The sequence below is a fragment of the Sciurus carolinensis genome, chromosome 1, assembly GCF_902686445.1.
Source record: "Sciurus carolinensis chromosome 1, mSciCar1.2, whole genome shotgun sequence".
In the NCBI taxonomy this organism is placed as follows: domain Eukaryota; kingdom Metazoa; phylum Chordata; class Mammalia; order Rodentia; family Sciuridae; genus Sciurus; species Sciurus carolinensis.
Window position 1 is genome coordinate 176,432,488 of NC_062213.1, and position 27,750 is coordinate 176,460,237.

General features: G+C 47.7%; 2 protein-coding genes across 3 annotated transcripts in view; one reads left to right on the forward strand and one right to left on the reverse strand.

Annotated features, from left to right (window-relative positions):
* Positions 1 to 10,307: 10,307 nt before the first annotated feature.
* On the forward strand, positions 10,308 to 12,728 carry Hyi (hydroxypyruvate isomerase (putative)). Of its 2 annotated transcripts, none has more exons than XM_047549736.1 (8): positions 10,308 to 10,616; positions 10,702 to 10,813; positions 11,516 to 11,630; positions 11,783 to 11,861; positions 11,953 to 12,002; positions 12,107 to 12,176; positions 12,259 to 12,439; positions 12,550 to 12,711. In XM_047549736.1, the coding sequence occupies exons 1-7, from the start codon at positions 10,418 to 10,420 to the stop codon at positions 12,396 to 12,398; spliced, it is 765 nt and encodes a 254-aa protein (XP_047405692.1). In that variant the 5' UTR covers positions 10,308 to 10,417; the 3' UTR covers positions 12,399 to 12,439; positions 12,550 to 12,711. The 2 variants fall into 2 exon arrangements, with proteins under 2 accessions (XP_047405692.1, XP_047405688.1); XM_047549732.1 differs by having other exon boundaries at positions 10,314 to 10,616; positions 12,305 to 12,439; positions 12,550 to 12,728.
* Positions 12,729 to 13,439: 711 nt separating this feature from the next.
* The window catches only part of Szt2 (SZT2 subunit of KICSTOR complex), a 51,585-nt gene continuing 37,274 nt past the window's right edge, over positions 13,440 to 27,750 (reverse strand). Inside the window, 38 exon segments of the mRNA XM_047549747.1 lie at positions 13,440 to 13,463; positions 13,466 to 13,585; positions 13,740 to 13,808; positions 15,166 to 15,282; positions 15,389 to 15,794; positions 15,908 to 16,036; positions 16,187 to 16,334; positions 16,679 to 16,892; positions 19,382 to 19,456; positions 19,539 to 19,619; positions 19,814 to 19,904; positions 22,204 to 22,403; positions 22,525 to 22,631; positions 22,634 to 22,649; positions 22,737 to 22,816; positions 22,919 to 23,186; positions 23,360 to 23,493; positions 23,496 to 23,535; positions 23,607 to 23,707; positions 23,834 to 23,964; positions 24,148 to 24,232; positions 24,235 to 24,279; positions 24,364 to 24,461; positions 24,587 to 24,627; positions 24,630 to 24,692; positions 24,695 to 24,741; positions 24,744 to 24,756; positions 25,157 to 25,257; positions 25,260 to 25,289; positions 25,679 to 25,762; positions 25,765 to 25,845; positions 25,958 to 26,121; positions 26,246 to 26,334; positions 26,336 to 26,350; positions 26,583 to 26,747; positions 26,858 to 26,953; positions 26,955 to 26,977; positions 27,585 to 27,696. Of these exon segments, the coding sequence (XP_047405703.1) occupies positions 13,440 to 13,463; positions 13,466 to 13,585; positions 13,740 to 13,808; positions 15,166 to 15,282; positions 15,389 to 15,794; positions 15,908 to 16,036; positions 16,187 to 16,334; positions 16,679 to 16,892; positions 19,382 to 19,456; positions 19,539 to 19,619; positions 19,814 to 19,904; positions 22,204 to 22,403; positions 22,525 to 22,631; positions 22,634 to 22,649; positions 22,737 to 22,816; positions 22,919 to 23,186; positions 23,360 to 23,493; positions 23,496 to 23,535; positions 23,607 to 23,707; positions 23,834 to 23,964; positions 24,148 to 24,232; positions 24,235 to 24,279; positions 24,364 to 24,461; positions 24,587 to 24,627; positions 24,630 to 24,692; positions 24,695 to 24,741; positions 24,744 to 24,756; positions 25,157 to 25,257; positions 25,260 to 25,289; positions 25,679 to 25,762; positions 25,765 to 25,845; positions 25,958 to 26,121; positions 26,246 to 26,334; positions 26,336 to 26,350; positions 26,583 to 26,747; positions 26,858 to 26,953; positions 26,955 to 26,977; positions 27,585 to 27,696 (3,903 nt within the window).

Below are 27,750 nucleotides of genomic sequence, written 5' to 3' on the forward strand. Positions count from 1 at the left end.
ATTGTGTTATATTGCACAGTGGAGGCAAGAGCACTATTTTTAGGACTGTAAGTTCTCTCCTGCTCTAAGTCCTGGTCAGTGAAAAACTGACAGTTCAATCATGTTAAGACTCCCAAAGACTCAGATCCTTTAAGAATAAAAGTTTGGAGCTGAGTGCATGGTGCCTGCCAGTAATCCCAGCAACTCAGGAGGCTGAGTCACAAGGATCTCAAGTTAGAGGCTAGTCTCTACAATTTAGCTAGATCCTGTCTCAAAAAATAGGCTGGGGAAGTAGCTCAGTGGTAGAGGGCCCTTGGGTTCAATCCCTAGTATCACATAGAAAAAGAGAAAGAAAGAGAGAGAGAGAGAAAGAGAGAGAGAGAGAGAAAAAGAGAGAGAGAGAGAGAGAGAGAGAGAGAGAGAGAGAGAGAGAGAGAGAGAGAGAGAGAGAAAGAAAGAAAGAAAGAAAGAAAGAAAGAAAGAAAGAAAGAAAGAAAGAAAGAAAGAAAGAAAGAAAGAAAGAAAGTTGGCATCATCCCATTGGGTACAGAATACATCCAGCTGAGGCGCTGGATGACAATGAGAACCTAGATGGAGGGATGACGAAAGGTAGTGGCAATCACCTCTTTAGGCTCCATTACCAGCTACAGAAATGGGGACTGTAAAATCTGTTTCATGTTACTTTATGTTTACTCCCGGTATCAGTTTCTAGTACTATCTAATGAATCACCATAAATTTAGAAGCTTAAAGCAATACCCATTTATTAACTCACAACTTTGTAGTTCTGAAGTCCAGGCATGGTATACACAGCTGGATCCTCTACTCACAGTTTCACAAGGGTGATATCAAGATGTGGGATGGGCTGCTGCATGTCCACCCGGACCTCAGGATTTTTGTCCAAGCTCATGTGGTTGAACTTGGATTCTGTTGTCTGTGGCTAGAAGAGTGAAGCTCCCATTACTTTGCTGGTTGTGAGCCAGTGACTGCTAAGTTCCTAGAAATCACCCACGTTCCTTGCCACATGGGCCTTTCCATCTTCAAAGCCACCAATAGAGAATTCCTCATGTATCAAACTTGAATCTCTTTCACCAGGAAGAGCCTCGATCCTCTGAAGGAATCACCTGATTAGGGCAGTCTGACCCAGGACAGTCTCCCTGTAACTGATTTGGGACCTTAATTATATTGGCAAATCGCTTCATGGAAATCATTGATTAGGGTTTGACTGAATAACAGGGAGGTGGGTGTACTCCAGGAGGCGGGGATTTGGGGAGGCTATCCCCAGGTTCCATCTATCATACGTTTCCTCACTGTTACCCAATTCATTATTCGAAGAACCAGCGGTTCTGCTTTAAGTTTCAGGAGAGATTATGCCAGGTTGAGATTGCCTGATAAAATGGTAGCCAATGGGCCTTTGTCATCCCTTTTGATGAGGACACGACCTTACTCAGAGGAAGGGGAAGCATTTACAGAGGATGGAAAGGGGAAACTGTGAAACTGTGTCAGATATATTCTGTTTGTGCCTCCAGATCTCTTTTCTTCCTTTCTTGCTGCCCAAGATGGATCTGTGTTGATTATATCAATGGGTTCTCTTGACCTTTGGCTCTGCTGGTTTATCTAGTAGGGAGGCCTAGTAGGAGATTAGAGGAGTGAGAGAGTAAGGTCAGGACATTTATTTCTAAGACTTCCTTCCTGTAAGCTTACCTCATACTGTCTGTACCCTTCAACTCAGGGCCTGTCCTCCTCTTGGGGCAGCCATTTCTGTGTGGCTGTCTCCTTTGGGTTTCAGCCTCCCACTTCATCCTTTGCCCTTTCAGGCCTCAGAGGCCTTCGGTTGCTGTAGGAGCTACATATCTCCACTACATCCTGCCCACACCTTCACAATAGCCCCATTATTAAATCTCCTGAATTATCCTAATTTGAATGTGCCATCTGTTTTCTGTTTGGATTCTGACTGATACAAGAACCTATTAAGAGACAGACACAGGAGTGCGGCAGATGGAGATACAAATATTACTTTTATTACCATCAAAACTGATACTGGACAATATGGCTTAGGTCTGCTAGGCAAGCATGTTTGTTAACATGTGACCCCCGAGGTTGGCCCTGCGAGGGCTTGCCCCTGTGAAACCCACAGCGGGAAGGAGCAGAGCAGGATGTGTGCTTTTTTGGAATGAAGAGAGAGGACATAACTGAGCTGAGCATTTCAGTGGCTTTCTGCTGAAGTCACCAGTCAGTTAAGTCAGTTCCCAGGCCCAGGGGAAAACTGAGAAGTTGGGGCAAGAGGCAGGAACCTTATTCTGAAAGGGCTCCTTCTACAAGGGATCATGAAGCCTGACAACATTTTGAATTGTGAATGATACTTTTAAAAAAGTTAAAAACAAACAAACAAACAAAAAGCTGGGCACAGAAGCGCGTGCCTATAGTCCAGCCCTTGGAAGCTGAAGAAGGTGTGTCACTGTAGCTCAGGAGTTCAAGACCAATCTGGGCAACATAGCAGGGCCCTATCTCAAAGCTGAAAGAGTCAACCTATAAGCAAAAACAGCCAAAGATTTAATATGCAGAAATTTTATAAAGAACACCTACAGGGCTGGAGCTGTGGCTCAGTGGCATAGCGCTTGCCTAACACGTGTGAGGCACTGGGTTCAATCCTCAACACCACATAAAAATAAATAAAATAAAGGTATTTTGTCCATCCACAACTAAAAATAATTTTAAAAAAGAACATCTATAGATTGCTTAATGAAAACATTAAGGATCCCATTGAAAAGTGGACAAGGACTACTAACAAGTATTTCATATAAAAGGATTTTTTTGCAGTGCCGGACATTAAACCCAAGGCCTTGCTCATGCCAGGTAAACGCTCTACCATTGAGTCAGACCCCGACCCTGAAAGAAAATACTAATGGCCAATAAACATTTGGAAAATTGAGGTGTACAACTTTGGTAATTATAAAGGAATTGATTTTTTAAAAATAGTTTCTCCTTTAGATTGTCAAAACTTTTAAAATATTTTTTAGAACTAGGGATTGAACTATATCCTCAGACCTTTTTGTTGTTTATTTAGAGACAGGGTGTCCCTAAGTTGTTGAGGCTGACCTTGAACATGCAATCCTCCTGCCTTAGCCTCCCAGATCGCTGGTATTACAGGCCTAAGCCACCACTTTAAAATTGTTGAAAACTTTAAAGACTGATATTATCTAATTTTGAAGATGTAGAGAAATAGGTACTCTTAAAGGCTGTTAGTAAGAATATAAACTGATAAAGCTGAAGGGCAATTTAGCAGTGAATTAGAAGTTCAGATGTGCTCATCCTTTGACCCAACAAGTCCTCTTCTGGGGCTCTTTACTGAAGAAATATTCATATTTGTACACAATGAAAGCATAGACAAGGATGTTTATTCTTGTAATAGTGAAGATTTGGAAGCAATCTTGTAATTCACCAATAGGGGAATAATAAAAATCTTCCCATTTTGGAATAAAATGCAGTTAAAGACTGGCCAAAGGGAGAGAGAATAATAAACTAGATTGAGTTTATAGACATTTTTAAAATAAGAAAATACTATTTATTGCTAAGTGGAAAAAACAAGTTGCAAAAATACATATACGTAATACCATGAATAGCATCCATGTGTGTAAAAAATAAATGAGAAGGATAGGATTGTGTAGTCAAGGTTACTGAGATTTTTCAAAATTGTAAACTTAAAAACTTAAAAAAATTACAACTATTCCCTTTAAGTCATGCATACATGGGTTGTATACTAAGTTTAAAGTTTGCATGTGGGTGGGTATTCAATTAGTTAACATTCCACCGGATTGCCAAGAGCTTTTATTTGTTACCAAGCATGCATATTTAAGAGAGGGAAAGAAGGGTTTTTGGATGTGATCCAACCCCCAGTGATAGCTTCGAAACTAAGGATAAAGGGCCAGTTATGGGAACCTCCTTTTAAAGATAAAGGTGTGTAACATGAACAGCAAATATTATTATATTCTTCCAAGAATATGGATGATTGCTCGTGTAAGCACAAATTTTGTAAAGTGATTCAATGCTGTTTTGTATAATGATGTTATTATTCAATGTACTGTGTGTGAGAGATCATTCTGTTTAAATGTGCTGACATTTTAGTTATAGAGTCCTAATGTACATGTACCATGGGTATTCCAGTATGAATGCCTGGGATACAATGGAAATCGATGAAAGAAAAATTTTATCCAGGATTTAATTTCCTTTTTGACACTGTTACAAACTGTCATGAATCCAAGGGATATGAACTATTACTGGTAAAATGAAGTAAAGTAGGAAAGTTAAATTCTCAAGTCTTAGAAATGCAGGCTCAATGGCTCAAAAAATAATAGTGACACTTGAATGTTGATATTCTTAAATCTAGGCAGCTATAACTGAACACATGGTTAGGTGTGAAAATATATAGCATGATATATGGAATCTGGTTTGAGCATACTGATGAAAAGACTAGCAGCTCAGATAAGACAGTTAAAAAGAAATGAAGATGATCTCGTATAGAGCAAGATAGGAATGGGTTTAATGAAGAGTGGGTGAACTAAAAAACATTAGCATAATTTCATGACGCTGAAAGACTAAGATTCCCTCTTAGATATTGAAATCTCTAAGTTATTGTGGGATCACTCAGCCTATCACTACAAATTATATGAAATGATATAAATTTATGAAATGATATAAATATATAGCTCTAGCACCCCATGTTTCCAGGCTTTAAATTTCTTTTTATCAAGAGAACCAAGTATTTACTGAAATGTGTACAATGGCGGATCCTGGGATAGGAAAAGTAAGTTAGTCCTGGGACATCTTGATTTTGCCGAGTTAAGATGAAGCAAGGAAGCCAACCTGGCTTATTCCCTCAAGGTGGTTCAAGTGCTTACTAGAATGCCTCTCTCAGTTTTTCTTTGCTGCTTCTCTCTATCTTAGCTTTATCCTCCTGGGCTGACTGTCTCCAGGGGTATGATTCTATTAGGAAGGAGAACAGAGGGAATAGATGTTGGATAGGCAACCTACGACATCTGTAACAAGTACCACGGTTGGTATAGTTTGGCTCAGGTGCCCAATGATTGATCAACCACTGTGGTGTGGAAATCAGAATCACTTAAGAGATTGGCACTGCTTGTTTACATCTTAAAGCAAAGAAGCTATGAAAGTGATGTACAATATTTCCCCTAAACAAGAGAATTGTTCTAGAGAAAGCCAGAGGTCCTCTATTAAGGATCTATTATCTATTGCTACTAACAAATTACCCCAAATTCAGTGACTTAAAATAATGACTATTCACTACTAAAGAGTTTCTGTGGATCAGGAAACCAGGGTAGTTTAGTTTGGTGTCTGACTCAAGGTTTCTCACAAGGCTGCAATCAAGGTGTTGGCCAGAGTACAGTCATTTTAAGATTCAGTTGGGGGCAGGATCTGCTTCTAAGCTCATTGATATGGCTATTGGCCGGCCTTGGGTCCTTGATAGCTATTGGTCCGTGTATTAGCTTGGGTGGTGCTATAGTTAGGATCTTGTTTCCTCCAAAGGCCTATGTGGAAAAGGCTTGTTTTCCAGTTTGGTGGGATTGGGAGGTGGTAGAACCTTAAGAAATGGGGCCTAGAGGGAGGTATTCAGATCATTGGATGTGGGCTGTGCCCTGGAAGGGAATTGTGTGATTCCAGCCCCTTTCTCTCTTTCACTTCCCAACTATGAGGTGAACGGTTTTGGTCCACCCTGTGCTCCTGCCACCGGACCAAAGCAACAGGACTAATCAATCATGGACTGAAGGTTCTGGAACCATGAGCCCAAATAAACCTTTTCTCTTTACAAGTTGGTTATCTCAGGTATTTGTTGTAGTAACGGAAAACTGACTAACACAGGCTGCTATATCAAAATACCATAGACTGCTTCTAGGCTTAAACTAGAAGCATCTACTTCTTATAGTTATGGAGGTTGGGAAGCCAGAGATCAAGCTCTCCTGGCTTGCAGACGGTTGTCTTCTCACTGTGTCCTTACATGTAGAAAGAGGGAGAAAGCTCTGGTCTCCTTTTCTTTTCTTACAAGGACACTAATCCCATTTTGAGGCCCTACATTCATGATCTCATCTAAGCCTAATTATCTCCCAAAGGCTCCAGTTCTAAATATCATCACATTGGTGATTAAGGTTTCAACTTATGCATTTTTGTATGTATATGGGACAAATTTAGTTAACAATAACTAAAGACATCAGTTCCTCAACACAGTTTTGTCCATAGGGCATCACAACATGGCCTCTGTTTTTTCTCACACCAGGTGAGTGAAGGAGGGAGGGTACCCAAGACAGAAGCCACAGCCTTTTTGTAACATAATCTCTGAAGTGGCATGTTTGTCCTTTTCTATTTGTCATAAGTGAGACACACATTCAAGGGGAGAGGAATACCCAGGGGCATGAATACTGGGAGACAGAGATGATTTGGGTCCATTTTATAGGCTATCTATGACAGGCTCTGAGCAGATCATATAATAAAGGACCACCATACTGAGCAGAGACCATCTAAAAAGCAGCGATCATAACCCAAACTACTCATACGAACAATACAAACAAGCTGACTCTGGAGATAAACCTCAACATTATGATGATACCACAATGAGAATGTTAATATGAAATGTGCTAACAGGTGGCAATAATGCACACAGAAGATTTTAAATTTGTTTTTATTGAATAGGAACCCAACAAATAAAGATGGTATCTACAAAACATTTGTAAGCTATAAAGAAGAGTGATAAAAGGAACACGCATGACTGTACCACCCAGTATAAGAGAAGGGGTGACAATGACTTTCAAGGTCTCCAATGCCATCTTCTTCCTTCCTCCTGAAAAAGTCATCTTCATGCTGCATTTTGTGATCATTATTCACTTTATCGTCATCGTTTTACTACAGATGTTTGTATTCCTACTCAAGATGTTGTTTGGTTTTCCTGCCTTTGGCTTTATACTAATGGAATTGCACTGTATGCATTTCTTTCAAGATTTTGTTTCTGAGATTTATCCACTTGACGCCTTGCATTGGTGTTTTCAATTTGACCCAGACTTTACTAAGCTCTTCATGTAGTGCTCCAGTACAAGAGCAAACTCAGTTATCACTTGCGCCCCCAGTTTTCTCTTCATTTTTCTTTCTTTCCTTTATTTTGGGGGGTGATTGTACTGGGGATCGAACCCAGGGATGTTCTGCCAACCCCAGTTCTTTTTTTATTTCCTTTTTTTTTTTCAGGGGTGTGGTATCAGGGATTGAACTCAGGGACACTCCAGCACTGAGCCACATCCCCAGACCGATTTTGTATTTTATTTAGAGACAGGGTCTCACTGAGTTCCTTAGTGCCTTTCTTTTGCTGAGGCTGGCTTTGAACTTGTGATCCTCCTGCCTCAGCCTCCTAAACTACTGGGATTATAGGCGTGTGCCACTGAGTGTGGCTCTGTTTTTTTTTTTTTTTTTTTTTTAATTTTGAGATGGGATCTTGCTAAGTTGCTTACGGCCTTTCTAAGTTGCTGAGGCTGGCTTTGAACTTGCAATACTCCTGCTTCACTCAGCTTCTCTTGTTGCTGGGATTGCAGGTGCGCATGCTCACCCAGCTCTCTTCACTTTTTTATACAAAACAGTTTGACTATACTACAACTCATCTATATATGTCTTGATGGACATTTGGGTTAGTTCCATCTTTTTGCTACATAAATAGTACTGCTGTGAACATCACAGTGCTTGTTCCTGGCACACTTGTGCAAAAAATTTCCTCAGGGAATACACCTGGAAAAGGAATTGTTGGATCAAATACATATAAACTTTAAGATATAATGCCAAATTGCTTTCTGAAGTGATTGTAGTGATTAACATTCTTATCAACAGTGAGTAAACATTCCAGTTGCCCCAAATATTATCCAGAATTTGATGCTGACTTTTATTTTTGCCAATCTGGAAATCATCATATGGAATTTTGCTGACATTTCAATTTATATTTCACACATGAATTGTTACATGTTTTAGCATATTGGTAAGTGCTATCCAGTGGTCAGATGAGACTCTGAACTCTATACTCAAGTTTTAACCAGTTTACAGATTGTTGTTACCTTAACAGAACATTAAATTCTTTGGTGAAATGCAAAGAATCAAGACTTGTAGTTAGTATAATGCCTATGTTGCAAAGTGGTATAAGATAGAGACCATCAAATGATGAATACAGCAAATAATTTTTAGGCTGGGAATGGTGATGTAGCTTGGTGGTAGAGAATGAGGCTGTTGGTTCAAGTTCTAGCACACGTGTGTGCACAAAGAAAAAGAAAATGAAAATAATTTTCATGGACATTGTATTCCTTATATATTTGTTTTAGAATGTTATGTGAAGATGTTGTAAGGTGATTAAGAGGAAAAGCGAGTCATATACATCTAGTTTATGCAACATCTCTGCTGCCCTAAAGGATGTACAAGGAAAAAGGGGTGGGCCATTGGGAGTGGACACATTTTGTTCCTGATTCACAGTCCAGGAGATGGTGCTGCTATGAAGGTCTTACATAGAGTTTGCATACTCAGGGATTTACAGTGAAGTGTTAATAAAGGATCTACTCTTCTTAGATGTCATGCTGGATTGTCAACTTTGGATTGTGAACCTGCTGAGGTGGGGACTGATTAAAATGCTAAACTTAGTGAGGTCACTTCCTGATTGGACTTTACCCAAGAAACACATTCCAGGATAAGCCAAAGGTCCAGGTATAAAGTCAGCTGCCAATGGGCGAGAAATCAGGTGATCAGGATTAGCTGGTGACAGTCTGTACTTGGTGGTAAGGCTGAAAAAATGGAACCTGCCACTGATATTGATCAAATTATATTGTTATATTGTGTATTGTGGGCATATATAAATATGTAACAAACAAATCCCACCAGTAGTACAACTATAATGCACCAATTTTAAAAGTGGGAAAAATAAAACGGAAATGGAACGTGTCAATTACTTGGATTAACTACAGGATGAGTCTGACCCCAGGTGTCTGAGTGGGTCTGACTTGGGCAGACAGCAGTGACAAAACAAACAGTGGAAGCCACGTGCTGGGTACACCTTGAACTCCTACCAACTTTAGTACAGAAAAGAGATCAAAATGACTTCATCTGTGGATTGTTGGGAGTATAAATTTACATTTCTGAAAAGTAACTTAGCACATCTATCAAGAACATATTCTTGTTTTTTGGCCATGTTAGTCTACTTGTAAGAGTCTGTAGATGAAAGTATGTTCATTCAAATTATCTCAGAAAACCCTAAGAGGCTAATAAGATGAGGAAACCCAGGAAAGTGGGAACATCCTAGCCTTGGGAAGGGTCAGACCTAGGAGCAGGTGTGGGTTTGGGCTGCCCTGAGACAGCAAGTGCACTGCTTGCTCTCCCAGTACTGTTACCCCTCCTCTCTGCTCTATCTTTTCTTTACCACCTAACTCCTGCTTGTCTAGTTTCTATAGCCCCAGTCACCTGCTGACAATATCACCTCTTAATTCTCAGTTTTTTCTTGTTTGAACTCTTGATAGGGGAATCTGATTGCTCAGATTACCTTTCAAAACTATTCAAGTAAGAGATACTCTGCCTGTCTGTGGATTAGCTGCCCTTGGATCAGATGTCCCTCCCTTGGCTCAAATTAGCAGGCCTAAAAGGGGACAGCCAACCCATAGCTGCTGACCAGTGGTGGGTCAGTTTCCCATATAAAGGACAAAATCTGAGGACAAACATTGTGTGATGGACATGCTTAGAAAAGGAATCTTTTAAAAAGATGCAGAAATGGGGACCAAGAGGTGCATTAAAGTGCTGTTATAGCACACACGATGTCTATCAATGGAGTAGCATGATATTTATGGGCTGTTTAAGACATGCAACAATGAGCAGCTTAATGCAGTGACTGAAGATTATTGAAGAACAGAGAAAATGCTCACAAGATATTACTAGGAAAAAACAGACTATAAGACTGCATATTCAATATGAGCAGAATTTTCTAAGAAAAAATGCAGATTTATTTTTTAATCTGTAAGGGAAAATTAATGGGTTAGTCGTGTGATACCTCGTAGTATAAAGTTATTTATTTGGTCATAACTTTCAAATCTTTCCTAATTAATAGACACCTTTTTTTTTTTTTTTTTTAAATAGTAGAAATTATTTAAATATTGAAGTCCGCGTTCCTTAATTTGACCGGACCTGGGATGGCCCCTTCCCGGTTCCCAGTCCAGAGGGCGCGCGCTGCCGCCCGGCCTCTTCCTCTCTCCAGTGGAAAAAGGTCCTTTTCTGCACGGTCGCACGTTTTCCAACTCGTTGCCTTTCTAACCACAGATCCACACACGCCGCTTCCGAAGGCCAGCCCAGGGAGCTCTGGCGCCGCCCGCCGGCCTTCCGCCTTCCGGTGGCTCGCGGACTCTTCCTGGTCCGGCCTGTCGCGGCATGGCTCCGCTGCGCTTCTCCGCCAATCTGTCCTGGCTGTTCCCGGAGCTCCCCGACCTCCCTGCGCGGCTGCGGGCCGCAGGCAGCTCGGGCTTCGAGGCCGCCGAAGTGGCCTGGCCGTACGCGGAGCCGCCCGAGGCTCTGGCGCGCGCGGCGCGGGTAGCCGGGCTGCAGCTGGTGCTGATCAACACGCCCCCGGGTGCGCCCTGGGGCCGGCCGGGGCGGCGCGCGGCGTGGGAAGCGCGGGGTCCCTGAGCTGGAACTGAGGCCCCTTTTCTCCGCAGGAGACCAAGAGAAGAGGGAAATGGGCCTGGGGGCCGTCCCCGGGAGACAGGCGGCCTTCCGAGAAGGGTTGGAGCAGGCTGTGCTGTACGCCAAGGCTCTGGGCTGTCCTAGGTATCCCGCTCTGTCCCCCTCCCACCCAAGACCATAGAGTCGGGGTCAGAGAAGAGGTCGCCAGTTTTGAGACTCAGGGGCTCCGGGGCCTGAGCCCACTGACCCTTCTCCAGCCCTCTAGTTGGTCTTTTGTAAATTGCGTTTGTGTATTTTATCTGTCATTCTGTTTGCCATGGTTTTTCATGAACATCCCACGGGAGCTCAGTCTGACCAGGGAGAAAGCAGCTTAAATACAGCCTGGGATCCAGTGAAGGACATGGGAGCTGTGGGAGCAGGGTAGGCACCTAAGCCTGACTGGGACCAGAGAAAGTTGTATACAGATAGTTTAGAGAGGAAGTAGGCAGCATGGAATGCCCAAGGGCAAACAAAGGTCAAAATCATTTTTAAATACTGAGAATCAGACTTGTTTACAGGCTGAGGGGAAGGGCCAAGGGAAAGGAGAGGTTGAAAGTACAGGAGGGTTAAGTGAAGGTTCCTGTGGCAGAATGATGGGTTGACCCTAAAATGGCATCTGGGAAAAGACCTGACCTTGGGCTGACACAGGAGTGCCTGAGGATAAGAGGATGCTTGAACACTTATGCCCAGGTGGTATGGACCACAGGCCTGGAGAGATGGGTGAGGGCCAGCATGGTGAGCAGGCATCCAGGGAGAGGTGCACAGGGAACTAACAGCATGAAACTTCTAGTCCCATCTTCCCCACAGGATCCACCTGATGGCTGGCAGAGTACCCCAGGGGGCTGATAGAGCAGCAGTCAGGGGTGAGATGGAGACAGTTTTTTTGGAGAACCTGAGGCATGCAGCTGGAGTTTTGGCTCAGGTGAGAAGTGGAAAATGAACTTAGATGTGTGTAGGTAGAGGGGTGCACACTGACCCTGTCAGGTCAGACTGACAGGTGTGTTGGCCAGTGACTGACTGATGGGGAACAAACTTGGGAGGGAGTGCTATTCATAGCATCCAACATGGTGCTAGGAGAACCTCGTGGGACTGCTGGAGCCCATTAACACCCGCATCACTGACCCCCAGTACTTCCTGGATACACCCCAGCAGGGTAGGACTCCAGTCTTATTCCTCCTTCTGTTCCTCTTGATTCCTATGGTCTCCTTGAGTCTAATGGCTCCCCTCCCTGGCTTCTTTCTTAGCTGCAGCCATCTTACAGAAGGTTGGAAGATCCAACCTCCAATTACAAATGGTGAGTGGGAGGAAGGGGGCGCTTCTCAGAGAGCCTGTTCTCTAAATCTGGGGAAAATGGTGGGAGGCACCTGAGAGGTCTGACTATAGAATTCTTTTCCCCAGGATATATTCCACTGGCAGATCATGGATGGGAACCTGACAGGAAACATCCGGGAGTTCCTGCCCATCGTTGGTGAGAGGGCTCCCTTCCTTTGTACCTTCTTGATCTGCCGTGCTGCTTCCTCTGCTTGTCCACCCCTGACTCTGTCCCTTAGGCCTCAAGAAGAGCCTGGCCCCGTGTCTTTCCACATCTGTCCCTAGGGCATGTGCAGGTGGCACAGGTCCCTGGCAGAGGGGAGCCCGGGAGCCCTGGGGAACTGCATTTCCCCTACCTGTTCCAGTTGCTGGAAGATGAAGGCTACCAAGGCTTTGTGGGCTGTGAATATAAGCCTCAAGGTGAGGTTCCAGGTGTGGCCCTGGGGAAGGAGTCTCTAGAGGGACAGGTATGGACAGGGGCTGGTTTTCTCTTGGTAAGTTGAGATGCCATTGCCTCCCTTTCCCTACAGGAGACACAGTAGAGGGTCTGAGTTGGCTACGTTCATACTGGGATAGTAGGGGCCACCCACGGGTTGTCCAGTGAGGTCCTGCATACCACCCGCATGCCTTTCTGGGGCAATGAGTGAGCACCCCGAATCATCATCTTTGAATTAAAGACAACCTGCTGAACAATTTCATATGTGTATGTTATGGGGTGGAGGACACACAGTGTCTAAAGCTTCAGTTTCTTTGAGTTGCTTCCCTTCCATTGAGAAGGGACACACGGCTCATGCTCAAATCCTCCAGTTGGTGCCAGAGTTGCTGTGGGAAAAGGAGAGATTTTAAGCCTTCCTCCTCACTTAAAATGAGGAACCGGGGTCCAAGAGTAAAGGGGCTTGGCGTTGGTCACGTATACTTCAAAGGCAGAACTCAGATAGGAACCAAGGTCTCATCTCAATAGCAATGTCCGGCAGTGATGTCCAACTGGAAATGAAGACCAGAAGTCTAAGGTGGGCAGGCAGGTGGCTGACAGTGACCAGACTGAGAGGCAGGATTCCAGCAGAACTTAATGGGTGAGTGCTTATTACTTGGCATGAAGAATTCCCAAGACTCTAGCAAGTGGACCGGAAGGAGATGTCCTCTTCTGGAAGATCTGAGGAGCTTGAGAGGGAATGGGTGCCTTAAGAGCTGACCTCACCCCCTAGAGTCCTGGGCTGGTCAGCAGCTATAAGTGTTTGGGGAGGACAGTCCCTGCTGCCAGGCTGTAGTAGTAAATCCCCAGATATATTCATAAAGCCTTTGGTGTCACTCAGTGTGCAAGCTGGCCCTGGGGCCTGGGGGTGCTAATTAGTCCTACCCCAGATAGGCAATCTTACAGATGCATGATTCAATGTACAGTGGCATTCAGTGGTCCACTTCCTCAGAGGAGGCGGGTCCAGAGGGTGTGAAACAGGCTGTATTGATGACGGACTCTAAGTGGTGGTAGGTGGAGACCAGCTGGGCAGGGGGGCTCTCGCTGTCCTGAGGCTGCACTGGGAAGGGCTCTCGGAAAACCACTGTCAGAGACTATGGGGAACATAGTAAGAGTGAGAGAAGGCCATGGAAAAGGACAGGGAGAAGGGCTCAGGAAGAGTGGGCACCCAACCTCAGTAGGCTCTGAGGTGATCTTGGAGTACAGCCTCCCACTGGGCTGACACAAAGTCCCCATCCCTGTTCTCACCGTCTTTCCCAAGTGGGAGTCCAGAAACACTAGTACAAAACAGTCAGTGAACTTCTGATTCAGCACAACCTGCAGTGACAGATGATGTGAGTGGGCAGTGAGATTTGTCTCACCCTGGGGTGGGGGGTGCTGACCTCTTGCAGGGCATCCTGTGGAGACGGCAAGAAGAGGAAAGGCTTCCTCCTATCACCATGCCCAAGCCCAGCTGGACCGTTTCTTTACACTGAATCTCAGTTCACATGCTCACTGGCCTGCCAATCAGCCTGTCCAACCCTCCTCAGAATGATTCTAGAGGCCCTGCACAGAGCACACTGTGCTGGTTGCCTGGCACGCTGAAGCCAACCAGCAAAGGAGAGTTTAGTACTCTTGGCATGATGCCTCCTCCTTGCTTCCTGTCCTGGGTCTCTTATCTCTGATCCCACCCTTGGAACTATCCCTTGATGTCCAGGTGCCCCCTAATACTTGGCTTTGGGATCCACCCCTGGGGTGATTTCTCCTCCGCCCCAAGGCTTCATACTACTTGTTCACATAGTTGCTGCCTAGGTCTCTCTGCTGAGTGCAATGCCTGATATTCACACACCTCTAGACAGTAAAGGTCCTTATGGGCCTCAGGCTCAACTTGGCCACCCTTCTCCCAAACCCACGCCTGCTTCAGTATTCCCAACACTGCAGGAGCACCCCAACTGCCCATACCCACCTATACCACTGCAGCCTTGGTTTCTGGATTACACTCAGAAATGAATCTTCCCCATAAGCACCATGTTGTGGGGCCCCTCACCAGGCTCCGATGCCTACTTTCTCATGTGCAGTCTCTGCTCAAATGCCTCCTCTCCTGAACCACAACTCTCACTGGGCCCATCTCCTTAGTCTCTGTAATTCCCTAGACGTGTGCCTACCACCATAGAGCTTTTCTCCCTAGCTGTCCTTTACAGCTGTGCTTTCAAACTTCAACATGCACACATCACCTGGGGATACTGCCAAGATGCAGATTTGAGTGTGTGTGTGTGCTGTCTGCATTTCAGCAAGCTCCCATGTGATGCTGACACTGCTGCTCTGAGGATCACTTTGAGTAACCAGATGTTAAAGCCTCAGAGCTCCCTCTGGACTCCAGACTCCAACCACTGATGGAGTTCTGAGAGCTCCCTGGGTTGCCAGTTCTAGAGCTTGGCCCTCAGGATCTCAAGCCCAGGTGTGTGTTCTTGGTGAGCCTTTGAGGACAAAGCTCTTAGTTAATTCTCAGCAAATCATATGCTGGGGATAAGTGCTCAAGGGTTTTACATCTGTCTGTGTAGTCCCATTCCATCTAGGTCTTGCTCTAGGGAAGAGCTTGTATGGTTTGGCTGAGTTCCTTAAGGGGGACATCTGTCATCTTTGATGAGGATTTCTGCTGTGCTTCCCCTTTTAGAGGAGGGTCAAGGGAACTTACCAGGTACTGAGTTCCCAAATCTGGGCTCTGGAAATGGCGACAACTCTGGGGAAAGCGGCTCAGGAGAACCTTGATCAGGCTCTGGTACCAGGAGACCGTCATGGACAGGAAGCAGTCCTGGGAGAGGGTTCACAGGCCTGAATATGCTATTCCTGAGTCACCTAAGACTCCTTTACCCTCACCATGGCTGCCTGTGGAATTTCTGGAGCCCACAGTCTCTTACCAGCTGGGGGTCAATGTCTCCAATGGATTTGGCATGAACTGCCTCTAGAAGCTCCTCTAGCTCTGCCAGGGCCAGGCGCCCCCCAAGCCTTAGCCGGTCAGGCCCTGGTGGCTCCAGCAAGAAGAGGCGCTTCCAGAGGGTGTCCCGACGGCAATGCCCACCAGCCAGCCGGACTAGCTGAGCCAGCCGTGCCCGGGCCATGCCCACCTCTGCAGCCAGTGGTGGGAACAGAGGAGCTGGCCCCGGGACTAGAATAAGCCCTGAGGTCTCCCCAGGGCTGCCAGCTATGCTCCCAGGAGCCTCTGGCTCAGGGGGCAGTCTGGGTGGCTTCCGGAACCGTCGCATGTCAGCAGTGAGTCTGGGGAAGAGTTCTCGTTGGCTGGTGAGCACCACGAAGAACTGCAGCCTGGTTTGGGGAGGGCAGGAGAGTGGGGGGGAGGGGTCACAGCAAGACACACACAGGGGAGGAGGAGGAGGCAGCTGGGAAGTGGGCATGTTCAAGGTGGGGGATCTGCTGACCGCAGAACATGCCGCTCAGCTTCTCCTTGCTCCTCAAAGGGTGCAGCACAGTGACAGACAAGCAGAGACACATCAAAGTCATCCTGGTGGCGAAGTCCCTCAGAGTCTAGGTAGGAGCCAGAGCTGTGCAGTGGGGTTGGGGAAGATGTCAACTCTGAGATGCTAATGAAACCAACCCCACCCTTATGCCCAAGAAAACACGGGTCTCCCTATTTGCGAGTGTGACCCCAACCTCAGCCACACCATAGTGTGTGCCCACTTCCCAGTCTTACCTGTGCCCATGCTGACACTAGGGCATATTCATTATGTTCTGGGCCCCCTGGACGGGCCATACGTAGTGGCTTCATGTGGTAAGAGCTGGCATGGTCAGCTACATAGTTGTATAGCTGGTGGGCAGCAATGAGTGGTGTGGGGAGCTCCAATGTCCCTAAGGGGCAGGTCATAGAAACAGCAGACACTAAACCTGGGATAGGCACCCTGATCTGGTGGGGCTCACTGCAGGCAGAGTGGCTCTGCCTTCCTGGGGAGCTCCTGAGTTTCCATGGAACACTGAGATGGGACGAAAGAGACTCAGAACAGAGTGCAGGGTACACATGACATTGGGTCCAACTTTGATATGAGACCCAGAATAGAAACATGGGGATGTGGTATGAATAATATGGGAAATTAACAACAGGAGACCACTTGCCCTGGGAGATAGTTCCACCAGACCTGAAGACACTTTGTGGCCTGTTTGTTTTGGGGCTCATGGGCTTGCTCTAGGGCACCAACCTTGGTAAATGTGATTGCGGCCAAAGTGGGGTCCATCAGGGTGGTGGGCCAAGAAGTGTCGCAGGAAGGTGGTGAGGTGGTAGCCATGACGCAGCACCAGATGGGCACCCAGCACATGCTGGTGCACAAGACGCAGGTGGAAGTCATAGCTGAAGGAGTGCACGTGCATCAGGTCCCGCACCTTGTCGCACTCCTCTGTGAATAGCATGGACAGCTGGGGAGGTGGCAGCAGGGGACAAGGCTCTTAGCATGTGGCAGCACAGGCTGCCCAATTCATAGTTCCCTACTTCTGGGGAAGGAGAAGCTGCCTCAGATTTCCTCTGTTGCTGTGGGCCTTGCAGAAATCCTTCTACCAGAACAGCTTCTAGGGGAAACCCTTCTCTCTCTCTCTCTCTCTCTCTTTTTTTTCTTTTGAGGCAGGGTTTCACTATGTTGCCCAAGCTGGTCTTGAACTCCTAGGTTCAAGTGATCCTCTTGCCTCAGTCCCCTGAGTAGCTAGGACTATAGGCACACACCACCACACCTGATTTACTCTCAGTTTTAATACCATATTATCACTCTAGGACGATTTTGAGAGTTGGGCCTTTTTACTCATTATCCCAAATCCTGCCAGAGTCTAGCCTAGATTCTTTGATGCAAATGTCTGAGTATCTACTATGTACCCACCAGCAACCATTCTAGGAGCTGGGGACATGGAGAACAGACACAAACTCCTTCCCTTCAGAAGCTTACAGTCCAGTTGTGGGAGACAGGATAATAAACATCAGACAGAATAAATAATTACAAAGTACACTAGAAGATGGTGTTATGGGAAAGCAGTGGTCAGGTGAGGCCAGGTATGCATTTACTATCAGAAAGCTTTTCTTACCATTTGTGTACAATGTGTCAAATGCATTCTGCATGTGTAACTAATTAGAACAAATAAAAAAATTAACAGGAAAAAAATAAAGCTTTTCCTGGTCTTTCATACCTCTCCAGCTTTACCTTCCTACCATACCACCTGCTCTTCCCAAGGACATCACATATTCTCTCCTCTACACTTTGCCTGTGTGCCCTTCACCGAGAAGGCTGTTCTCTCTGAACTCAAGCCTGGTTAACTCTTACTTGTTCTTAAAGCTGCCTCTGGAATACCCCACCAGGATAGGCCAGGTGGGCTTCCTGACATGTGCCTGCCTGCCTGTGAATGATTCACTGAAAGAAGAAGGCAGGCAGGCCGAGACATGGAGTGGGTATGTCTTGGTGGAAATCACCATTCCTAACTGTTAACAACTGGACATGTGGTGCTGGAATGACAGAATGTACCTAGCCACTCTGGGGGCACTGAGCTTATGACTTAATAAAGCAGGAAACAAATGACTGTAGGAGTCAGACTAGTTGTATGACCTTGCATAGTCACAACCTCTCTGTGCTTCAGTTTCCTCAACTACCATGGAGATAATGTGTAGGTCTCCTGAATTAGAGGCAGTGTGATGAAACAAAGCTGAGATTTGAACCCAACAATGCCCTGCTGAGCTGTGTGTCCAGGGACAATCCTCTATGAAGCTGTCTCCTTATCTATAGAGAAGTAAACTGTTCCTCTTTACCTAGTATGTACACTAAGCACTTCATGGACAATGTCAATCATGATGCAAGTTAGAAACATGAGCAGTGTTAAAAGAGTGCCCAGCTGGAGGGAGATTAGGGGACTCGGAAGCCAGAAGGAAGCTCAGGAGAGTAATGGGAGTGGGTCCCTTCAATCAGAGGGAGGTGAAGAAGCACCTGCCCATCCATAACTCTCTTCTGAGCACTCTGGTGCATAAACGCACCATGCTTTTTTCTGGGTCACATTACCCTGTGATCTCCAGTGACCAGGTATCCACACATAAATCAAAGGAAACCATCTATGGCTGGATGTGAGCTGCCAATATGAGAATTCCATGCAATGGAGAGAAGTCTGCACTGTCTGAACTGGACCAAATCAGATCCTGATATCTCAGAAAGTACATGCAAGATAGAGACCAGGTACAGCCCCTAGTGTGACATTCTTGGCAACCCGAGGAGCTGAACTAACTAAATAGAGCAAGGGTTCCAGGTCCCTGACCTCACTTGATACCTGACTCTTTGTGAGCATTCCTAAGTAAGTGCTTGGCCCTCCTGGGATACGGAGGCCCTGCCTGGAGGCAGACTGGCAGGATATAATAATAACTAAGTGCCAGGAGTACACTGTGTGGGCCAGAACTCTGGTCCTCATTCTCTGTTAGTGACATACAGACAATGCCAGGCTGTCTCCATCTCTAGATTAGGCCAGGATGGTGCATGGCACTGACCTAAACATGTGTCACATTACCCACTGTGCTCAAATGTCCTCATTGTTCAGCTATCCATGGTTATGGATGACCACTGTGCTAGCTACTGTTAGTGCCAGAAGACCCCTGGGCTGGGCCACTGTGCTAGACTGCCTTCTGCCTTGGGGCCATGGCTGGATGCAGTATGGGCTAACCCGGGGGACAGACTGGTGGGTGGTTCAGTCATAGCACCAGAATGCAGAATGACCACTGACATAGCCAGGCTATGGCACCTGGTCAGTCACTGAGCCAGACTGCCTGCTGCATTATTTTATTACCACTAGAAGGGTCATGGAACCATGCTGCCCACAGCATACTGGGGCTGTAGTGACTGTGCCTATGCCTTGTCTACCCATATACCTCTGTCCCCGTCACATACCTGAGAGTTGACAGCTTGCCCCATTGGGATTCGGGAACATTCCAGGGCAAACTGTTTCACACAGAAGTAACAGCCCTGCAGAGAGAGTAAGATGGGGTCAGGTGGGTGAGAGACAGGTGGGGTTGTTTCTTTCCACTCAGTGCTCCCCCCTGCTCACCTGGAAAGTTAACTCCATGAGAATGATGCCTCCGGGTAGTGCCCGCTGCAGGTGGTAGGTAGTGACTGGAGAGCCTGTGCTCTGAAGAAAAGGAGGTTGGGGGCTCACCAGCCTTGAACCAACCAGCAGGACACAAGTTCTTTGGGTCTCTGACTTTAGTGATGTTAGTCTGGGGTCAGCAACCTCAGACCATTACTCAGGACCAATCTGTGCCTTGGGAATAGTTCAGGGTTGGTGACACTTGCTAACTATAACATTATATGATACTGAGTTACCTTGGGGCTCCCCTCAGTCTTGGTTTTTGGGCAGGAGAAAGAGCCTCGACCTTCTGTTCCAAGGATAGCCATCGCCCGCAGCCGGCTGGTGCTATAGGAAAGAGGTTGAAGCAGGCCAAGGGATCAAAGAATATGGTTAGCAGACCATTTTACGTGGAACTGTTTTGTAGGAGAGGCCCAGAGAAGGGACTGCTCAGGGTCTCACAGTGAGCAGGTGGCAAGGCTGAGCCTGGAGTCCAGGTCTAGACTGCAGGGCAAGGCTCTCTCCACAGCTGCTGCCGCCTTATGGGCAAGTGAGCTGTGCTTGGTTGGGGAGGGGAGCACAGCCTGGTTCTCTATGGTGGGAAGGAGGAGAACACAAGAGGGAGGGGGAAGATGAAGCCTAAGAATTCATTAGGAAATTCAAGGAGATGCTTGATGTCCTCATTAAGAACTTTCCTCTGAGAGGGAAACAGTTGTTCTCTTTTGATTGGAGAGTGATGGTCCCAGCATTTCACAGGCCTACCGTTCTTGTTCTTAACTGGGAAGCAAGGGGAGATGAGAAGCAGGGAAGAACAGTGAACAAGGACCAAATAGATAGGGTTGCTGGGTCTCATTCGTTTACACAAGGAGCCATAATTTTTTTTTTTTCCCGGTGCTGGGGATGGAACCCAGGGCCTTCTCGCAAGCACTCTACCTACTGAGCTATATCCCTAGCCCAAGGAGCCATAACTCTTGCTGGGGGTCAAAGCTTGGGTCACTGGCAGACAAAATGTCCCATTTAATACTCAAGAAAATTGGGATAAGACTAAGTAGTGATTAGTGATCATTAAAGATTGGTGAGAAAGGAAAACTTGACTCTAAATTGTTTTTTAAACTCAGTGTCTTGTAAAAAAGGAACTGAGGGCTGGGGATGTTGCTCAGTAGTAGAGCACCTGCACCCCAGGTTTGATCCCCAGTACTACACACACACACACACACACACAAAAAAAAAAGGAATTCAGATTTTGGGGATTTTGGGGAAGACATAACCAAAGGGAAGGTATAAACTACAATCTTTTATAGAAGCTCTTAAAGTTGGCACCGACTGTCCAGGGCAGTGCACTAAGTCACCCCTCACTGGATTGTGGAGGAGTGAGCTGGCCACTGTGATCAGGGACGGGGCTTCCAAGGAAAGGCTTCTCTTCCTAGTACCTGGACTTAAGAGAGGGATGTCTGGGAAGAAGAGAGGTGGTTATAAAAACACCAAGGAGTCAGAACTGGCTTTCTGGACCAAGGTGTTGTCTTGGGTATGAAGAAGTTGTATTTTATACTTAAAAAAAAGTATGTTAACAGGGCTGAGATGTGGCTCAGTGGCAGAGTGCTTGCCTAGCATATGTGAGGTACTGGGTTTGATCCTCAGAACCACATAAAAAAATGAATAAATAAAACAGTTATTATGGAAAAAAAGTATATAACAGAAGCTGAGTATAGTGGTACACACCTATAATCCCAACAACTGGGGAGGCTGAGGCAGGAGGATTGCAAGCTCAAGGCCAGCCTTAGCACTTAGTTGAGATATTATTTCAAAAAGAAAAAAAAAAGTGGAGGGACAAGTGCTTGGGATGGGATGTAGCTTGGTTGTAAAGAGCCCCTGGGTTCAATTCCCAGTACCAAAAACAAACAAAAAAAAGTATCTAACTGAAAATGGAGAGGGGCAAGAAAATGTCTTGATAAACACAAGTATGAAGACACAAAAAAAATTGTGTGTAATGTGAATAGACTATTTTTCTCACACAGCCACTGGGAAGGACTGGGAACACAGACTCTGAAGACCTCAAAAATAGGACTCTGAGATCTGACACAGAATGGGAAAGGTAGCTGCAGAGCTGCCAGTAAGTGCAGGGGAGTAGAAGGTGGTAACAGAAGGCAGCCTCCTTCCTAAGGGTCAGACCTGACAGCAGGGCCAGGTAGAGAACATGACTAAGAACAGGTCATCAACAGTGATATAAGTAGGCCTAAGACAGAGGTCCTTGGTAAGGAAAGGACACTGAATCTCAGGAGGCCAGAGAGATGACCAGCACACACATCGGTGAGACCCAGACCCAAAAGCTTATTAGAAGCATGTATGAGATTCATGTGTGTGTGAACATATAAACAAACATATAAACACACGAGGTGTGGGTGGGCACAAACTCAGTGCGACTGCACACAGTTGTGAATGGATGTGCTCATGAGTTCCATGAACTGTATAAGGTTTGTAGGACATGCATGAAGGCTGCATGGGAGTGTCCAAGATCCTCATGTGTGCATGCCATCCCGATGGGATGAACATATATAAGGTCGGAGTTGTCAAAGTAGGACCCACGTGAAAAGGAAGGGCTATGGAACTGAACCTGCAGCGTAAAAGAGGGGAGGAGGGGGAGGCTCACCTACGGGCAGGCGAGGGGGGCCGCACTGGAACCAGCACAAAGCCTATGCTCTGTAGATACTGCACATACTGCTGCAGGAAGGCCAAGCTGAGTTCCTTCAGCCAAGGCTCCTCACGGGCTCCTGGTGGAGGCATATCCAAGGATTCGCAGCTTGTGGGAGCCTCTCGACTCCCAGACCCTGACTCAGGACGATGGCGTCGCTGTGGGAGTGGAAATGAAGGTTCTACCCACTGTCAACCACCCTTGCTGGGGTGCAGAATGAAGGCCACTATGGGGTAAACAGAGATCTGTGCGGAGAAATCTTGGAGTCTGAAGCATCACCTGTCCCTCAGGGGGCCCAGACGTCTCCAGGGGTCCATGTAGCCACGCAGCTGGGTCGAAGAGCAGAGCTGTCGCACAGTAATGCACAAGGCGGGATGACTGTTTAGGGTCTCTAGCTCCCCGGCCTGGGGAGAGGGGGCAGTGGGCAATCAAGCACTGGCCAGGAAGGGCCCATAGGATCCTCGTGGAGGACGCAGGTTGGTGTAACTCACACTGATAGGCATGCTGGCTGGGGCAGAACGCTGCTGCCAAGTTACAAACAGGTTCTCCATCTTCATCTGGCGCTCTAGCTCTGGGGGTGGGAGGCACTAGTAGTAGCCCCAGGAGTTGTCACCCCTCTCCCTCGCAGACTCCACAGATTTCCCCTCCCTACTGCCTGGCTCAGGGCCCTCACCTCTACGTTCTGACATCTTGATCTCCAGGAACTGTTGTCCATGGTAGGTGACAGGATCAGGAGGTCTGGGCACAGGACCAAGGGTGGAGCTGGGGCGGAGAGCCGTGATGTCCCTCAGAGCCTCGTCGAAGGGGAATGTGTCCAGAGGAAGGGGACCCCCTCCACGAGAGGAACCACTCAGCCGGCCCTGCTCGCGGCTCAGTGGGGGACTTGCACTCCGGATGAGGGTCTCCACTTCCATGGTTGGAAGCAGAAATGGGTTTGGCTCCTGGGAGAGATGGAGTATCACAATGAACTGTGGCCTTTGCCCAGTCCCTCTCACCCCAGGGGTTTCCTCTTTGACTCCTTACCTACTACCTCTGCCCTTAGTCTGTCCCTTCCCTGCTGCATCATTCCACTAACTCCTAGCCAGAGTTGGAGGGGGAGTCAGACAGCAAATACCTTTTCATCTCGCACAGGGAAGTCCAACTGTCCATAATGATGGAAGAGCCCAGCTTCTGGCTAAGCAGGGCAGAAGATAAGATGGGCCCGTGCATTTTGCCACTGTACAAGGCGAACCAGGGCTCGGCCCAGGCTGCCCCCAGGTCTGGAGCCCAGTTGTAGGCCAGCAGCTGTAGCTGTAGGTTAGGGTTCGGGGTCAGTGAGATCACTGAGTACTTCCTCCCCAAGTCCTTGGCCCCACATTTACCTTCTTGTCCATGACTTCCAGCAGTAAGAGCCTCTGTCGGGGAGCACTTCGCCCTGAGCTTCCGTCTCCTCCTGGCTCAAAGCGCTGCACAGCTTTGGCAGCTACAGGTGGGGAAGGAGCACAATGGAGATCTGCATGCAGATTACCCTTGATCCCACCCTGCTTCCTGCAGGGTCAGAGACCACTCATGTCACCTAAGCCCACCCTCCTCTTGGCCACACCCTCACCCTGCTGGGTTGGTCTCCTCCACTGCATAAAGTTCCTTCCCAGAAGCAGCAGATGTCGCTCAGCTGCTGGGCGGGGAGCTGGGCCCAGCTGCCCAGGGGAACAAGGACTGAAGATCTCTGCTCTGAAACCCCTATTGGAGGGGAAAGCACTCAGAAAGGAGACCATCCATGGCTCCATTCCCTGCCCAGAATTCACCTGCCTGGGCCAAGTTTCCACCTCTCCTAGCTCAGCCTCCATGGGTCCTGGCTTCCCATAAGTGCAGCTTTTGGGACATCTGGGGAGATTCCCTTCAATTCCAAGAGATCCCACTCACAAATTCTGCTCAAAGACACGGACACTAGTATCGCCAGCCATTGAGGTGACCAGAGTGGTGAACTCAGACAGGATGGATGGAAGAAGAATCGGGACACCATGTGGGTGGAGCTTCTGGACACGGAGGCACAACCTGGAAGGCAGAATGTCACTATGATGCTGCAGGATAATAGAACAGGCCAGGGGTTCAAGGATAGGAAAGGGGCTGGGGTCTCACCAATCTGAACCATAAACTCCATCCAGGGTTGAATGACATGAGCAAACACGGGGTGCAGGGTCCCCACCTCACCTTCCTCTAGCTGTGCTGTACGGCGTCCTAAAGACAGAGCAGAGTTAAGAACTTTACTTCCATACGGACACATTTATACTAACCAAATGCTCCTCCATGACCTCACACCTGTACCCTCTAGTGACACGACACCCAGCATGCACATATATACCTTTGTCTCTGGGCTCCTGAATCTGGGGCCTGGTGTTCGCTCAGTTTCCACCTGGAGTCCGAACACTCTCAGTTTTATGACGCCTCCTACCTCTAGTATCTTCTGGGTCGATCCAAAAACAATGTCATCAGTTGTTTTGGGGGAACCCAAATCCCACCTTCTGTTTTACTCTGGGGAAAAATGCAGTGAATGAGGAAAGGCTATCAAGAAGAGGAAAGGGTGGAGGATGGAGGCATTATGAAATGGTAATGAGCTCAGGGAATTTGAGGCCTGGATTCAGGCCCTGGCTGCCCTGGATGCTGACTAAGCAGCCCTGGGCAGGTTACTTAACTTTCCTGAGCTTTATCTTTCTCATGGGTAAAAGCTCTACTATCTTGCAGGCTATTGTTGGACCCAACAATAAGATGGAAGTGATTTGGGGCTCTCTACATCAGTGAGAACTTCCCATATTCTGCAAATTGCTATCCAAAGGGCAGAGTAAGTAGTCTTATCTCAAAAGAGAACTGTGGCAAAGTCTAAAAGGAGACAGGCAAGAAGGTAGAGGCCAACTTCACCACTTGTTCCCATTACCAGCATGTCCCAGAAGCTACGCCGGCCAGTTTTGCTGGGCGGAGTCACAGGTTCCCCAGGGACAGGGGCAGGGGGAAAGGTGCTAGATCGGCCTGCAGGCTCTTGGTTTCCAAAGACCCGCTCCTGAGACTTCCTGTGGACACCAGACGTTACAGACTTCCATCACTGATCATGAATCCCCATTCTAGACAAGCCAGCCCCAAGACCAGTATGAGGGTGCCTTGCCACCTACACTGCCTATTAGTGAGTATATGCAACTGATAGTGTACAGATGCACATGTTCATGTGAGCTCCTGAGGACAGACCCCTCTCTGGTGGTGACCAGATGCATGCATATACTCTCACCAGTGTTTTGCCTTGATGATGCACAGGAAAGTGATGGACAACCGTGAATATATATTTTTAATGGGGCCTCTGTGATGCTTTCTCTGAACACTACTTTCGCACCCTTACCTGCCAAACTGTACTGCCTGGATTTGCAACATTTTCTGGACTATGGGGGTGGGCTCTTGACCTGCTCACCTGGGGGTGTATCCTCTGTACATAGCGAAGCTGGCAGCAGTCTCAGCTCCATGACAGCATCAGCCAGGGCCTGGCGAGCTGCTCCCGGAGCTTCTCCTCCAGCTGCACAATACTAATATTCCCCTTTTCCCAAACATCCAGTCGAAGCCTTGGGGCCCCATCCTGAGCTGGAGGAAAGAGCTGGAATCACCTGGGGGTACACCTAGATTCTACCTACTTACCACCCTTGTCTCCCACAGTACTGACTAAACATGCCATCCTCTGGCCAAGCTTCCCCACCTGAAGAACTGTCCAGCATGACTGGGCAGCGAATGACCTGAGTCAGTTGCTCAAATTCCTCTTCTCGCAGTTGGTCTGGGGGCCCCGGGGAAGAGGGGGGCCACAGTGCCAATGAGATGGGGGCCCCTCCTTCGTCCACAAAGGCTACAGTGATGCAAGCGACTCTGGGTAGAAATACATAGGAAGGCTCAGATCTGGCACTTTCAGACCTCCCCTCCCAAGACCCCTCAACTACAAGGCTGTGAAAGGCCCTCTCAACCACAAGATGAGCAAGAGGCTTTCCCACACCTGGTGTCCTGCACTGTACCTTTGCCTCCAGTGCCCTGTCCACCAGGCTTGTTATATAAGTAGATGTCCAAGTCAGGGAGGCCACCCTGTGGTGGGGAGTGGATGCTGGGGAGAGAATAGCCCACAGAACACTAAGATAGAATCCACAGTAGGGAAGTGGGGTAGAGATATACATGGGAGCACAGAAAGACACAGACAGATAATGAATATGAGTGGGGGCTGGGTGTGCACAGGTCCATAGGCAAAGGTACATATGGGGAATCTGTAGAAAACAGTTATTGTCAGGGTGTGCAGGGGGCAGGGGTGTACATGAATGTGAGAAGTGAGGGCAATCTACTTGGAAGTGGTTCCGGCTGTTGCTGTCTGTGTATTTGGGAGAGTGCAGGAAGATGAGCAGGTTTTGCCGCAGGTACCAGGCCAGAGCAGGAAGCCATGGCCTGCAAGAGGCAGGTAGGGCCAGGTGCAGCACCTCTGAGGGGAGACTTCCAGGGGGTTGAATGAACTGCAGAGCGGAAGAGGAGGTTAGAGCTGAAATGGAGAGTTCTAGCCTAGATTGCCCCAGCACCTGAGGCTGGACCAGAGAAGGATGTTGGACTCTGGAAGGGAGCTGACCTCCACATCAGCAGGTGTCAGCTTGCAGTTTCGAACCAGCATGACTGTGATGACATCCAGTGTGGCCTCATCCAGGCGCCGCCGCAGAACCCGCACATAGCTCATCTGTGATCTCAGGACCTTGACGTGGCCACGATGCAAAGTGAGACACTGGTAGAAGATCCAGCTACCCCTACGCCAGCCCTTAAGCCCCAGACTCTAACAATCCCTTATATACTAGAGACACCAGGTTCTAGTTCTGCCAAGCTACTCACTGTGACTATGGACACATCAGTTGTACCTCAAAGCTTCAGGCCCTCATTCATAGATGAGAATTATAATAGCACTGAACTCACAGATGTGCACAAGGATTAAAGGAGAGGGTGTGTTATAGTAACCTTATCCTGAGATTTGCCACACAGTATCTAGACCCCGTAGGCAGGCTCGACACAGCCCCAAATGAACCCATCATCTTACCCCAGCCTGCTCCTGCCATCAGGCCTGTGGAGCCACATTCTATCCTACAGTTACCAGGCTCTTCTTCCCAAGCTGCACCTCAATTGGCTAAGAGTCCAATCCCCTAAATGTCACTGGAGTCTGTCCTCTCCCACTGGAGCAAAGCCCAGGGCATAGCAGGAACTGGAGGAGGGAGCCCAGTGGAGAGTAGGAGAGGCTCTAAAAGAAGTTGTAGAGGATTTGAGGATTCTGGGACCTCATGGGCCATTCACCCACCTCTCATATTCCTCACCTGCTTGCCCTACACCATGCACTAGCAGCTGGATATGTCTGTCCACTTGACCCACAGGGCGAGTAGTATCTGAACTACGGCTGGAAGCCACATCCAGGGGAGAACGAGGGCCCTACAGGGACAAATACAATCAAGGCCCAGCACTGGGGAGCAAAATACAAGGGGA

What these genes read in the sequence shown, in the direction of transcription:
- Hyi (XM_047549732.1), top strand. Translation starts at nt 10,418, where the DNA reads ATGGCTCCGCTGCGCTTCTCCGCCAATCTGTCCTGGCTGTTCCCGGAG. An exon ending in GCTGATCAACACGCCCCCGG is followed by an intron (nt 10,617 to 10,701) that starts GTGCGCCCTGGG and finishes TTTTCTCCGCAG; the next exon opens with GAGACCAAGAGAAGAGGGAA. An exon ending in AAGGCTCTGGGCTGTCCTAG is followed by an intron (nt 10,814 to 11,515) that starts GTATCCCGCTCT and finishes TCTTCCCCACAG; the next exon opens with GATCCACCTGATGGCTGGCA.